At 39.7% G+C, this 13,533-nt stretch overlaps 1 protein-coding gene across 3 annotated transcripts in view; it reads right to left on the reverse strand.

The window, feature by feature from the left end:
* Nucleotides 1-2,953: 2,953 nt before the first annotated feature.
* The window catches only part of chst11 (carbohydrate (chondroitin 4) sulfotransferase 11), a 43,986-nt gene continuing 33,406 nt past the window's right edge, over nucleotides 2,954-13,533 (reverse strand). For 2 of the 3 annotated variants that reach the window (XM_079622931.1, XM_079622933.1), the window contains one exon: nucleotides 2,955-7,503. In XM_079622931.1, coding sequence (XP_079479057.1) covers nucleotides 6,649-7,503 — 855 coding nt within the window. In that variant the 3' untranslated portion in view covers nucleotides 2,955-6,648. Of the gene's footprint in view, nucleotides 7,504-13,533 lie in introns of all 3 variants that reach the window. The other variant, XM_079622932.1, reaches the window with a different exon arrangement.

Here is a 13,533-nt window from a genome sequence, read left to right on the forward strand (position 1 = left end):
TTCAGGGTTTAATGGGGTTATATGAGTGGTGTGGTGGATTGGGGGCCCTGAAATTGGAGCCTGCTCATAAACGGCCCCCAAATCGAGCCACAGGGACCCTGCTGTTGCATATTAGCACTCTATATAAAACGGACCCAAACCTCCAGTGGAGCCCACAGCCTCTGTACTATGATCCCTAATGTTCACCACTAACAACAAACAGGTCATCAAGCCAATTTACTGCGCTTGTGGAGCTAATCAGAGCGATGACTTTCAAAATTGGCTTTGATTTTGTGGGTTTATGTTGTTTCCTGTTGGAAAAACATTAAGGTGGTAGCTGGTTTTACATGGTCTCTAGTAAGTCCAAGCTTTTTCTGGATACTTTGCTTGACTACCAAATGGTGGACCAGGTTTTGGCCTGGTAGACCTTCTTGGTCAAGCTGGTAAGTTCTAGTAGTCCACCTTGGATTAGCTACAGCTACCCTTTTGTACCTTTTTGTGAGGAACAAACCTCAGTTTCATTATATCTGAGGATATTTTCCCTTCAAGCTGGTATAACCAGATTTCTTTTTTTTTTTAGCAGGGTTGTGATGTTAAATTTATTGTTAAACATTGGAAAACCCTTTAGGACTATAACTTTAACGATCTAAGACTATTTCCCTTTTATATAACAACATAACCTTGCCTTTTTCTGTCACTATAAGCAGCACTGAACGTTGGAAATTAAGTCAGTCTTAAGCCGACACAACGCCCAATCTTCCATCACAACTGTTGCCATCCTAATCATCGATTGCATTTAAAGATTGGATTTGGAGTCGTCCCCTGGCACGGGCGTGAGAGATGAAAGTTCAATACAAGCCAAAATGATAGTTTAGACTGAAGGACATCATCCAACAAATCCACTTTAATCAGTTCTGAGGGCCGTTGGACTGTACAACATGCTCTTTACTCACTGTGGTCACTTTTATCTCTCCTTTTGGAGTTATCCAGAACCATTTTGACTTGAAATAGTTTTGAAATGTATTCCAGTTCAGGAATATTTTGAATGGATAGTTTGTTTGCTCACCCTCATGTCGTTCCAAACCTGTACGAGTTTCTTTGATATGTGGAACGCAAAATATGATATTTCGAAAAATGTCTCTTTTGTCCATGAACCTCCAAAAACAACCTTCAATGTATAGACGAGAACAATTAAAATATTCTCCAAAATGTAAAAAAAAAAAAAAAAAAAAAAGCGTTCTCCAGAAGGAAGGAAGTCAAACAGGTTTGGATCGAAATGAGGGTGAGTAAATGATGACAGAATTTAATTTTTGGGTAAACTGTCATGACTTTAAAATACTCGTTTTGATTTTGTTCATTTCATCCTCTTTATCTTAATTGCCAATACTTGCTAAATTCAGCCATGAGAGAGATGTCAGCGAAAGTTGTCATTCTCTGTCATGCTTAGGCGCCAACGGAGAGCGGTTTCTGCCATTCAGGTATGAAATTCCTCCTCGACTGAAGTCAAAGCGAAGGGTCGAAGGAGTTCAACTGTTGTGCAAATGGATTACTATGGATTAATCAAGTATACAGCACTGAGAAACACTTCTTAGGGAAATGGATGGACGGAAAATCTTCTAAGCTGTGATTGAACCACAACCAATTTCATCCTTGGGAATTAAGGAACACTTCAGTGAAAATATCTTGCAAGTCTTTTGGTTGGCTTTTAGAGCTGAGAGATTATACCAAATGATAGTGGTTTTCAGCTACGCCTGCATATTAGCAGTAAACAGTGTAGCGGTCCCCAAGGGAACAACATCTCACTTCCAAGCAACATCATCATTTCAGCCCTTCATATGTTGGATAATGACAGAGAACTGCTGCCAACTTGACCCTGCACGTGTTCGCTGAGGACAGTTCGCGGTGCCAAGTTTGATGTGGCTGAAGGACCCGGGTTAATTCAAAGGATGAACTCCCCCCCCCCCCCCAATGGCAAACGTATTCTGAGCATAACCGAGAGGTTACGGTGGAGGGTGGAGCGGAGGCTTCTAGGAGGAGACCATAGCAGGTGTGGTAGCAAATTTTCATGAGAATTGCAGATTCATTTACAAAAAAAAACCCAAGCTCAGGATTTTCGATGAGAAGTTAGGTTTTGGCTGCAACCTCGCTCTTGACACCAAAGTGACAACCCGCTACTGAAGCGCAAAACCGTGCATGAATCTTTCTTTACAGTGGAGTGACACACATTTCTCTGGCAGGCTAAAATGCAGATCTGTTGCACCTATGTGACACAAAAGCTTGGCACGCTTTTGCGTTTCCTCTCGCATCAAATCTTCAAAGGTCCCACTTTAAATCTCGCTGGGATATAGCAGGGCGCTCATATAACCAGACACATCTGGACTCACCACAAGATCTGAGAGGCTCTGCCAGCACCACAAGGTCAGCAATATTGTCAAAGATTCAAAAACATGGCCTTGCTAAAAGCTAAAAGAGGCTAAAAGCTGGGTTCTTTGATAAAGTAGTGATGATATTGTTTGGGGAGTATTTAGTCTTGCAAAACCACACATTTGACAATTAAAGTCTTGTTTACTTTGAGTTTGAAGCTTATTCCACCCACTTATAAAGGAGCATATTATTGATTAGGGCTGGGTATCGCTAAAAAATTTTTTTACCAATACTTTGAGTTCGATACCGGTTCCTGAACGATACTTTTTTTAAAAGGGGAACTATGCCGTTTTTTGTTTGTTTTTTTGTTTATTTACCTTAACTGAACAGCTTCGGAGTCATTGGAATGGTTATATGACTTTTTGGGGGTTGAATGGTGGCCGTCTTGCTTCCCCCTGGTGCCTGTGAGCGGAAAAAATGAGAAATGAGAAATGAGTCGCAAATATTGCATCGCGCGCTGTTGGCGTCGAGCCCGGTGAAATGTAGCTTTCACACTTTTGATCTTTTCCACCTATGGGGGTTGGGACACTGAATCTTATTTGCCTCACGTGTGAGCCACGTCTCCGAGCATAACCAGCGTAAACTAGCGTTTTTCCTTAAAGCCTCGCCAAAGCCAATCATGCTGCATGCTTATTGGCTCACTGACGTTGACGAGATTAACCCCTAGGTATCTTAATTTGGTACTGAACGACAATACATTTTTTGATACTCGATGGTACCGAGGCAATTCGGTCAGTGCCTAAAAAGTATCAAACTCTTATTCCCTATTGTTGATCAAAATGTAAAGTAACCAACCACAGTTCAGTTTGTTTTTAAATGCCGTTTAGCGAAGGGTTTATATGAAATGTTCATACCAAAATAATAGGCCGGTGTCCTTTTATCTTTCATGGCCCGGGGAAAGAAGGTTTTCTTCGCACACAGTTGCAGTCTGGCACATTTTTCCGCCCCCTTTTGATTGATAGGATATAATCGGCCCTGATCAACGGCTGTTTTTAAACAATAATTGCTTTTATTGTCCGATACATTGGTGCATTCTTATTTTCTCCCATGTTTACTTTTTCAGGCACAAAGCTGAACCTTGGCATTACTGGCAACAAATTCAACCAGTTGAGCTACAGGAGCCGTAAATGGCTTTAAACTGCAGTATAAGCTCACCGACAAACTTAAATGCTGTTTATCCAAAGGTGAGGGTTTATTTTCAGCCTCATTACGTTTTGGGGATTTAAGGAACTTTGTAATCGAACAAATCCCCCATAAGAAACTGTGAGAAGGGCCGTGTGGTGCAGGGTTCAAATAAAGATTTGATGATTTCCGATAGATCGTCTTAGCATAAAACGGCCGGAAACCATGCCAAATGAGGAGGAACAGCTGTGTTAAAAAGATCCCTTTAACAAGTGACAACATTTTCACTCGAGTTTAATGATTATGTGGAGACAGAGACAGTGACAAATTGGCCACTAAGGGGTTCAGTTTCAGCTTTATTGAGAAAACAGGAGAGAAAAAGAGATAGAGAGACAGTGTGAGCGCGTTCTCCAGGGAGCGCATTGATCTGACAGTTCACTTGGTTTGTATTTTTTTCCATTTACAGTGCGAGGGTCCGACCCGTGACCCGCCAGAGTCCATCCTGAATACCGAGGAGGAATAAATAAATAAATTAAGACTGTGGATGGTTTGAGAAGAAAGGGAGCGGATGCTCACTGAAAACAAATACGGAAACATTGAACCAATGTATACATTGATTATTAAACAGGCACATAGAGAAACAGGTAAGCTACGTGAGCGTGTGGATGGTGAGCCTAGCTGTTCTGTACCTAAGTGTGAAAATTAGCTAAGTTAGCTAAATATGATAAAACCTCAGTCTGGGAATGTCCTCAGCTGGATGCATGAATCATAAATCAAGCAAATCATGTTTATTTTTTGTTTTTTTTATTTCTAAAAATGCAAGTTGCATGCAATGAGAATGTGCTGTACTACATGTGATAGAGTGACAGTTTGAAAGGCACTGTGCCTGCTAATGTGGGCGCTAATGCATGTATTAGCGTGGCCGTCGTGTGGGCGCTAATGAGGCTGTACCGTGTTTGTTGTTACAGAACAAATGAAATAAACAGTTTTGAAAAACTGCGAAACCATTCAGGCACACTTTGTTTTCTGAGCTGATGATTCAAAAAAGAAGTTCAGACTTGAGGATTCATTTCCTGCTCTGGCGAAGAGGTTAGATGAGATTTGAACAGGCATTCTAACAACTAGACAAAGGGTTTTTTGTGTCTTTTGTGAAGGATAATACGCTAAATTTATCTACTCGAATCTCTTGCATGTCAATCGGTTTTTGTCCTAACCAGCCAATCAGTTACCATAATTACTAGATGACAAGAAATGAGTTTTGTAATTATGACTTTGACAAATCCATGAACGGTTTTACTGTTTTCTGCATGATGAGGAAGCATAGGATAAGATTTAGCGTGAGAAAGGAACAGCAGCAGAAATATAATGAATTGTGAGGGAGAAAGAGATGGAAGTTGATAACGTAGCTTGGGTTTGTCAGATTTTTTTTCTTTGCTTTTCCTTTGCTTTTTTTTTTGAGCCACGTTTTACACACTGCATCAAGAGGCTGCCACGTGTGTGTGTGTGTGTGTGTGTGTGTGTGTGTGTATGTGTGTGTGTGTGTGGGGGGGGGGGGTCTTCATTAAAGACCCTGCTCTACAGGACTTAAAATCCTGCTCACTTTTCCTAAAAAGTAGAGAGATGTGAGGAGAGAGAAAGTTGAAAGTTCGAATCCTTTTATCCGTTACCTTTGCCAGCCAGAGTTAAGATTTGGTACAAAGACATTGAGATAAAGCACGTGGACACACCTTGTGGCCACACTTGTGGCCATTGTGCACATAAATAAGCAATTTTTATAATTTTTTTGCAGCGTCAAAGCAAATCACGGTCATAAAAGACAGCTTGCTAAATTAAAGGGTGTTCCTTTAACCTTCTCAAATTGAGAAAGACGTTTAACTCATCTAATGGATGGAACAGATTTGCCTGCATTCTCTCTCTCTCTCTCTCTCTCTCTCTCTCTCTCTCTCTCTCTCTCTCTCTCTCTCTCTCTCTCTCTCTCTCTCTCTCTCTCTCTCTCTCTCTCTCTCTCTCTCTCTCTCTCTCTCTCTCTCTCTCTCTCTCTCTCTCTCTCTCTCTCTCAAACGCACACAACTGTGTGCAACTTTCCCATGAGAACAGCTCAGAAAACAAAGTCCTGCCCGTTTCCGTACACCCGTCACAAAACAACCAGCGAGGTATCCCAGCAACTGTGTTCTGCATATGAGGCAAGAAGAAATATGAACAAATGATAACAATTAAACCTCTAGCGCGAAGCTGATTTCCTTTCCAGGAAACAAAAATTCTTTCTCATCTCTATTTCACACAGTAATTCAAATAATATTATAGCGTGCTGCTCGCAGCAACCTTTTCCATTATAAACAAATACAAAATAAAAACAAAACACCCAAAATCCTTACATTTACCGAAGACCAACCAAGGGAGGAGGGGTTGTGGGAACAGTGTGCTTGAGGTCAACTCGCAGTGACCTCTGACCTCCCGACTGCTACAGATGCTCCCTGACTGACCCAGTGGGCGGAGCCCCTGCCGGTCACTCACAAATGGACATGCCCCTTCAAAAAGGCATCATTCAATGCCTCTTTTTTTTGTCATTCTTATTTTAGCGTGCATCTTCAAATATGCACCGTATAAATACACGCACACAAAGGCCGTCTGAGTAGGGGAGAAAAGAGAGGGAACTTCCAAAGGGAACACGAAATTAGAAGTGGGGAACTGTAGTCTGATTGTATCTCAAGTCTTATTATTAGTCTAGCCGCTCCTTTCTGTGAAGCTTCGATAATGGCGATGGCTGGCAGAGTATATTATTAGATAAACCAGTTGAGCTGGTACAGCTCAGAATATGTCATATTGCTTTTGATGTTTGGGAACAGGAGCCTTTACACTGATAATGTACAATTCAATAGGCAAATACATCAGGACTTCAGTTTCAAAAAAACACTTTTGAGTGGTCCACTTTACGCATTTGCAGTTGACCGAAAGCTCCTTGGTTGTTTAGAAATAATGCAACCATCCCAGCGGATTTAAATACAATTTTACATTTAGGTGCTTGGTTGATTCCCCCGCCTGTGTCTTTCAGCCATGGCCATTCTCCCATTGATCAACCTCGTTGAACGAGCTCGAAACGTGTGCGCAACTGCGTATCTGTGTTTACTGCAGTTTTAGGTAGCTGGGAATGGAGTAGTTGAACATAAGAAAGTCCAGTTTGTAGAGTTGGTAGAGTTGGCTTTGCTGCTGGGAGCTGATGTTGTTGAAAAACATGGCCGCCATTTGGTCGGTGGTACGGGTGGATTTGGCGTACGACGGGAAGCGCAGTGAGTCGCCCACCCCTGCCAGCTTGAGCACGTAGTTGGCGTCCTCCTCCAGAGTCTCGTACTTGCCCACCAGGTCGTAGTGGATGTGGCAGGGGTGGCAGAGCGAGTAGACCGTCTGCCAGTGTTCGTTGAGCGGAGCTTCTCTCTGAGTGGCCGGGTCCACCAGGTAATCGGCGAACTCCTGGAACTTGACGTCGGCACCGCTCTGCAGTGCCTCGGCCGTGGCGTTCTTGCGGTACCGGCGCACGATCTTTGTCCCGTAGCGTTTGTGAAACGAGGTGTTGTAGCGGAGCGTGAACTTGTTGCGGTAGGCCGACACCAACCGCTCGAAGGGCTCGCGCACGAAGAGGAACTTGAGGTAGTTCTTGAGGCGGTGGTTGATATCGGGGATGCTATACTGGTTTAGGGTCTTGAGGTTGGAGGGGATGTGGGCCTCGTTGGATGGAATCTCCATTGGGTCGCTGTACTTGCCCCGACTGCTCAGCACCATCATGACCCGCTTCCAGTTGGTGCAGGCCACCTTGGGGACGTAGCAGTAGATGAGCTCGTGCTCCTCGTCCACCACTAGGTGCTTGAGGTCGCTGGGGGTCAGGACGCGGCGCTTGCGGCTGGACGCGCTGTGAGCACGACACGTGTCAGCCACCTGATCCCGCCGGGACTGATGCAACACCGCCGCCGCTGAGAACTCGGCCTGAGAAAGAGAAGAAGAAGAGGGTGAAACATGTAAAGTAGTAGAGCTGAGCACTAGCAACACCAAGGTCATTGGTTCGATTCCTATGGAAGTCATGACCTGATAAAAGTTAGATCTTCAATGCAACGTATGACGCTTTGGATAAAAACATTTGCTACATGCATAAATGGGAATATAAATGTAAAGACTAATTTCCCACGTGTCATTTAAAGCCCCGTGAAGACCATAAATCAGCAGGCTGCCATACGAGGGAAAGTTTGGCACCAGACAATATCATTAAAATCTTAGCTGAAATCCTCTACAGCAGGGGCACTTAATTCTGCTCCTGGAGATCTTCCACCCTCACAGTTTAGTTTTAACCCTTGAACGTTTTAACACAACATCCTGTCATTTCAAATAGAAGCTGTTTAATTAAAGTAACTTATCTTTGCAGGGAAGTAGATATGTGTGAGAAAATATTAAAACATCACGTTGTTTTCTAAATTAAATAAGTGACTTTTATATTTTCACTGTACTGCATGTTATGAATGCACATTATTAAAATATGATCTTAAGATTTTGATTTCTTACTTTTTATAACTATACGGCTGTCAAATAAATAAAATAAATGTAATTGATCCTGTGAATTTTTACCTCTTTGTGAAAATGCTAAATGAAACAGTAAAAATAATTTAAAATTAAATTAACCCCCCCCCCCCCCCCCCACACACACACACACACACACAAACACAAACACAAATTGTTGATATCGCGCAACTCAGGGGGAAAAAGCATCCATGATGGTGGACAAAGGTGAGACGAGTATTAAATATGCTTTCCAAAAGAGTTGATTTCAATTAGATAGACTGTTTTTTAATATTTTAGCATGATATGTATTTTTATGCTTTATGTTATTAGCTTAGCAACTTGCTAACATCATACAGTATTCTATTGCCGTCAGCCGTAAGTCCCATCCCGCGAGCAGTGCTATTTTGGGGTGTGTATCCTATTTAAGAGTGCTCCTAAAATCCTGAACTACTTCCACCCTATAACAAAAGCAGTGAACAAACACCATCTCACCACATCAAACAAACCCAAGACTTGTGAATGGTTGTGCTGAAGGCCTGAGGCAGTGAAAGTGGAATCTTGCTGAGCTGTGTTGACCTTTCCCTCATTCTGCTCAACACGGTTCAAAAGTTAAAGGTCAGTCTTACAGGTCAGTGGTGAATTTAAGACTACCAATGCAGTATGTAGCATCTATTTAGGGTTTCTGGTAATTCAGATGTGGAGAGGAATGACATGTTGTATTTTTCTATCTATCTATCTATCTATCTATCTATCTATCTATCTATCTATCTATCTATCTATCTATCTATCTATCTATCTATCTATCTATCTATCTATCTATCTATCTATCTATCTATCTATCTATCTATCTAGCTCTATCTGTCTCTCTGTCTGTCTGTCTGTCTAACATTGTATGGAAAGGAGCATCATCTGCTAAACTTACTTTTAGGAAAAAAGAAAGTCTCCCGAAGCATGTTTCTAATGATGATGAGGGTGAGTAATTAATTTTATATGGACTATTCCTGTTTGAGATGTTCTTTAGTAGTTAAATTAGATATCACTAGCTCTAGTTTCATCAAGTGTCTGCATGTTGGATGCAATTTAACATTTAAAAAGGGAACAGCACTGTTCAGTTCTCCAAAATCATTATTCAAACCTACAGCCACCCACCCACATCTCTCTCTCTCTCTCTCTCTCTCTCTCTCTCTCTCTCTCTCTCTTTTATACACACCCACTCTCATTCGTTTGAGCGCTCTGTTTCAGTGGAATTTCCCCAGAGTTTCGTGTACAGTATTTAAGACTGTTTCAAAGATTCCTAGAATAAAGCACCATGCATCGCCTTATCAGCATATAAATTCATATGGAAACCAAAACCATGTATTTTCATAACTTTAGGTTGTGCACACATTTATTGATAATTCACCCAAAAAGGAAGATTCTGTCATGCAATTTCAAACCTGCATTTTTTTTTCATTCCACTCCAGCTTTGTAAAAAATATCACAAAAGTCTTATTGATTAGATTTATTGTCCTTTCATGGTGCTTTTAGTCATTTTTGAAGCTTGACAGCACCCGTCTGTTTCATTGTATGGAAAAGAGCAGCGTGAACAATTCACCAAATCCAAAAAATGGGATCATTTTGAGAGGGTAAAGAATGACCCCAAAAAGGTGACAAGCAAACTCTACAAGCAATTCATTCATCGACCTCAGACATAATTTGTAGCCTGTTAGCCACTTTACATCTCTCACCTCTCAGTCTAACATTAACCTAGATAAATATGTGCTATTATTAGGTCCATATCCATTAGGCGCATATCCAAGTGTTTGTGTGGAAGCTGAATTAGTCCCGCATGACGTTTAAAATAGCGTGCATTTCTCTCCATAGGCGCATCCACTATACTGCGGAGATTATGAGTCAACGAGTCAGAAAACACTATTATTATCATAAATGTGCTACTAGTCGACTATTGGCTTCAATGAATGACTACCAGTTGACTAGGACAATCTTTGGTGGTCAGGGGCAGCCCTAGATTTTTGCATGAACTATTTTATTACATTTTTATAGAAGTTATGCATTTTAGTTGGGTCTGTTAGAAGTGTGTATCCCAGTTTATGGGCGGCAGGCAGTGTTTCCATGTCTTGTGTCTAATGAAAGAATTAATTACAATGAATAATGAAACAAATTCTCTCTTACACACTCAGTAGCTCAAGCTCCACACAGAGCCGCATCAGTAGCAGCCGGCGAGTGTCTGGCAGAGCCGCTTCAAACGCTGAGAGCTTTTCTGGGAAGCGCAGTTTCTTCATACATATATAGCTAATGATACAGTGTCCAGTTCCTGCAGACATGTCAGGGCTTTGGTAATAGAAAACCTTGATATAAAAGCTTGAGCTGGTTTTCCTGCCATGATGCCATCGGCCCTGAACTCCATTATGCAGCGGTATAGATAGGAGAAATGGGGTCATAAGAGGTAAAAAAAGGGGGATGGAGAGCGGTAAATGTGAGGCAAATGAAGGTTCGGTGACTCCTGGTTTAGCCACTTTTTTTCTTTCCCTGAAAAACCTCTGCAGCTATTTTGCGGTCCATTTTCTACAAGCCTGTTTTCTGCTGTCTTCTCCTCCTTCTCTGCTCTGTAACACAATCGACCATGGCATCTCCACATCCGGATACGTCCACAGGGCCGGTTCAAAGCACAGGCTGTGTGTGATCGTGAGCTGTGTGTTGAGAGGTCTAACAACAGCTACACACATCATTGACCAAAGCTACATTCACTCAGTCAGTGTTTGGGATTGACAATTATATTTACTAACCGGTGTGACTCTCAAATAGACCTGATCATACACAACTACATCTCGAATACTGTAAATAACTATTGTCACGATAGCTATGAATCATGACTGTAATCATAGTGACAGTGATGGGAGTAAATATCAAACATGATGACTTTCGTAATGCCAGAAAGTAGTGGACGACGAGTGCATCACCAGAGATGTCACTGGAGAGCAACTTGAACAAAATATAAAAAAATAATTCTTAATATTGTCAAATACATTTTGTAATGTATAAAAAAATGATTGCAGAAAAAAATCAAAATCAAAAACTTATCTTTTTTTTTTTTAATTCATTGATTGAAATTATATGGGTAATTATTATATAAAATATGAATTAGCATTAATTTTTTCATGAATTATTTCAAATATTTTCATGTTTAATTTGTGTATTATGTAAAATAAATATACATTTTATTGCAGCAATATTGTGCATATATAGACTATAAATCTTTTACATATTTATTTTTATTCAGTTTTTATCCATTCAAATTTTAACTAAACTAAACTAAATTTAGTTTTATTTAACTAAAATAAAATCTAAAATATATATTTATAAATATAATTTTTACATTTAAGTAAATATATATATATATATATATATATATATATATATGTATATATATATATATATATATATATATATATATATATATATATATATATATATGCATTAATGTTGTGCATCTAAAATTATTAAAACTTTATATTGATTATTTATTTATATTGATTAACTAAATGTTTTCAAAAATATTTTAGTAAATATTGTGTAAAATAAACAATTTTATTTATTTATGCAATGATATGCAAATGTTATTTATCATTCAATTTATATATATATATATATACACTCTAAAAAATGCTGGGTTGTTTCAACCCAATTTTGGGTAAAATATGGACAAACCCAGCCGTTGGGTTAAATTTTTACATTACATTTTTAACCCAATGTTTGGGTTTGTCCATATTTTACCCAAAATTGGGTTGAAACAACCCAGCATTTTTTAGTGTATACATACGAGCTATAATAGATAAGCTTTTTAGACACACACCAAAAATAACATTAATTGACCATTTGTAAACAGGACTGGTTTTAGCCCGGTATCCTAACCGAGGCTACCTTTCACAGGTTTGATCTATTCTTGCCTTTCTTTCTGCTGTGCACACACAGATCCAGCATCAATCTTTTACACACACTTTCACCTCGTTATCACAGAGCAGACAAGGATGCTAAGATATATGGGCTCTCTCTCGCCCTGTCTCTCTTTGTTTCTCTCTGCCTCCCTCAGTATCTCTCTCTCTCAGACACAAACACACGTTCACATGGTGCTCCTGTCAGTCTGTAGACGCCCATGCGCTCATTTGTTCCCAGCACACCAACACAGCTAGCTGCCCTCCACTGCAATTACACACACACACACACACACACACACACACACACACACACACACACACACACACACACACACACACACACACACACACACACACACACACACACACACACACACACACACACACACACACACACACACACACACACACACACACACCTGCCTAAACTCTGGCAGAGGTTTGTGGGAAAGAACATATTTGCATTCAGTAGTAAAGATGCATTAACAAAGGATTAGCATGCAGCAATTAAATTATTTAATAGGCGAATATGTCGAATAATGGGTTTAAAAAACATATTTTTCCAAAAGTACCCCTAATTTATTTGTTAAACTTTAATGAGGAAAGAATTACCACGCTCACCTTTAATGAGATTCAAATCCCACAGTAAAACACAGCTGGCAACAGCCTGCGGTAATTGTAACATTTTGTCAAGTCGACGCGCAACAACAGAGCGCCGAGAGCCCATGTGTGCGAGTGTGTTTGAGGTACGTTTGTGTTTGTGTGTGCTATACACTGATGAGCTCTCATTTATCTGCTCCACGTTCAGACTTTCCTGAAATAGAGAGCCTGCGAAACACCGTAAGAAGCAAACATAAACAGCACCAGGAGCAAAGCATTAATAATCATATATTCAGAGCGTCTGTGTGCCCAGCGGAGAGAGCGGCAGTGTATGGGCCCTGTGGATTTCTGGAAAGTAAACTCTTCAAAATACTTTTCACACTCTCATTTACCTAATTTGTCTACAAATACTGTTCGGCCTTGGAAAATAAGTAGATTGAAAGGAGAATTCAGACATTTCTGTTATGAAAGTCATTACGATTCCCGTCAAATAATGGAAATTGCATTTTTAAACTTTTTTTTCTTGCTAAGGCCAATTTTGTAGTTAACGTGTTATGCAAACAATAGTATTCATTATTAAATATTACATTTACAATTTTTAGTATATAATAATATTTTAAGTTGTTTGTGTAAAATTATACAAATAATGTTCACATCATAAATGTTGAAATGTTTTATGATTCAGTTTTAATGTTTGGAATGTTTTATTTTTAGATCATTATAGTTGATGATACATATATGATGGATTTCCATAATTTAACATTTAAAGTCGTGTTGAAAGTTGCTTTTATTTTATTACTATGTTTGTTCTAATGTCTATTTTTTTTCCCTATTTTTTCTATATTATTATATATATATTTATCGTTTTATTTGTAGTAATTATAGTTAAGAAATCAGTTAAGAAACCAACATTTATATTATTTATTTA

The sequence above is a fragment of the Phoxinus phoxinus genome, assembly GCF_949152265.1.
Source record: "Phoxinus phoxinus genome assembly, chromosome: 9".
Classification (NCBI taxonomy): Eukaryota; Metazoa; Chordata; class Actinopteri; order Cypriniformes; family Leuciscidae; genus Phoxinus; species Phoxinus phoxinus.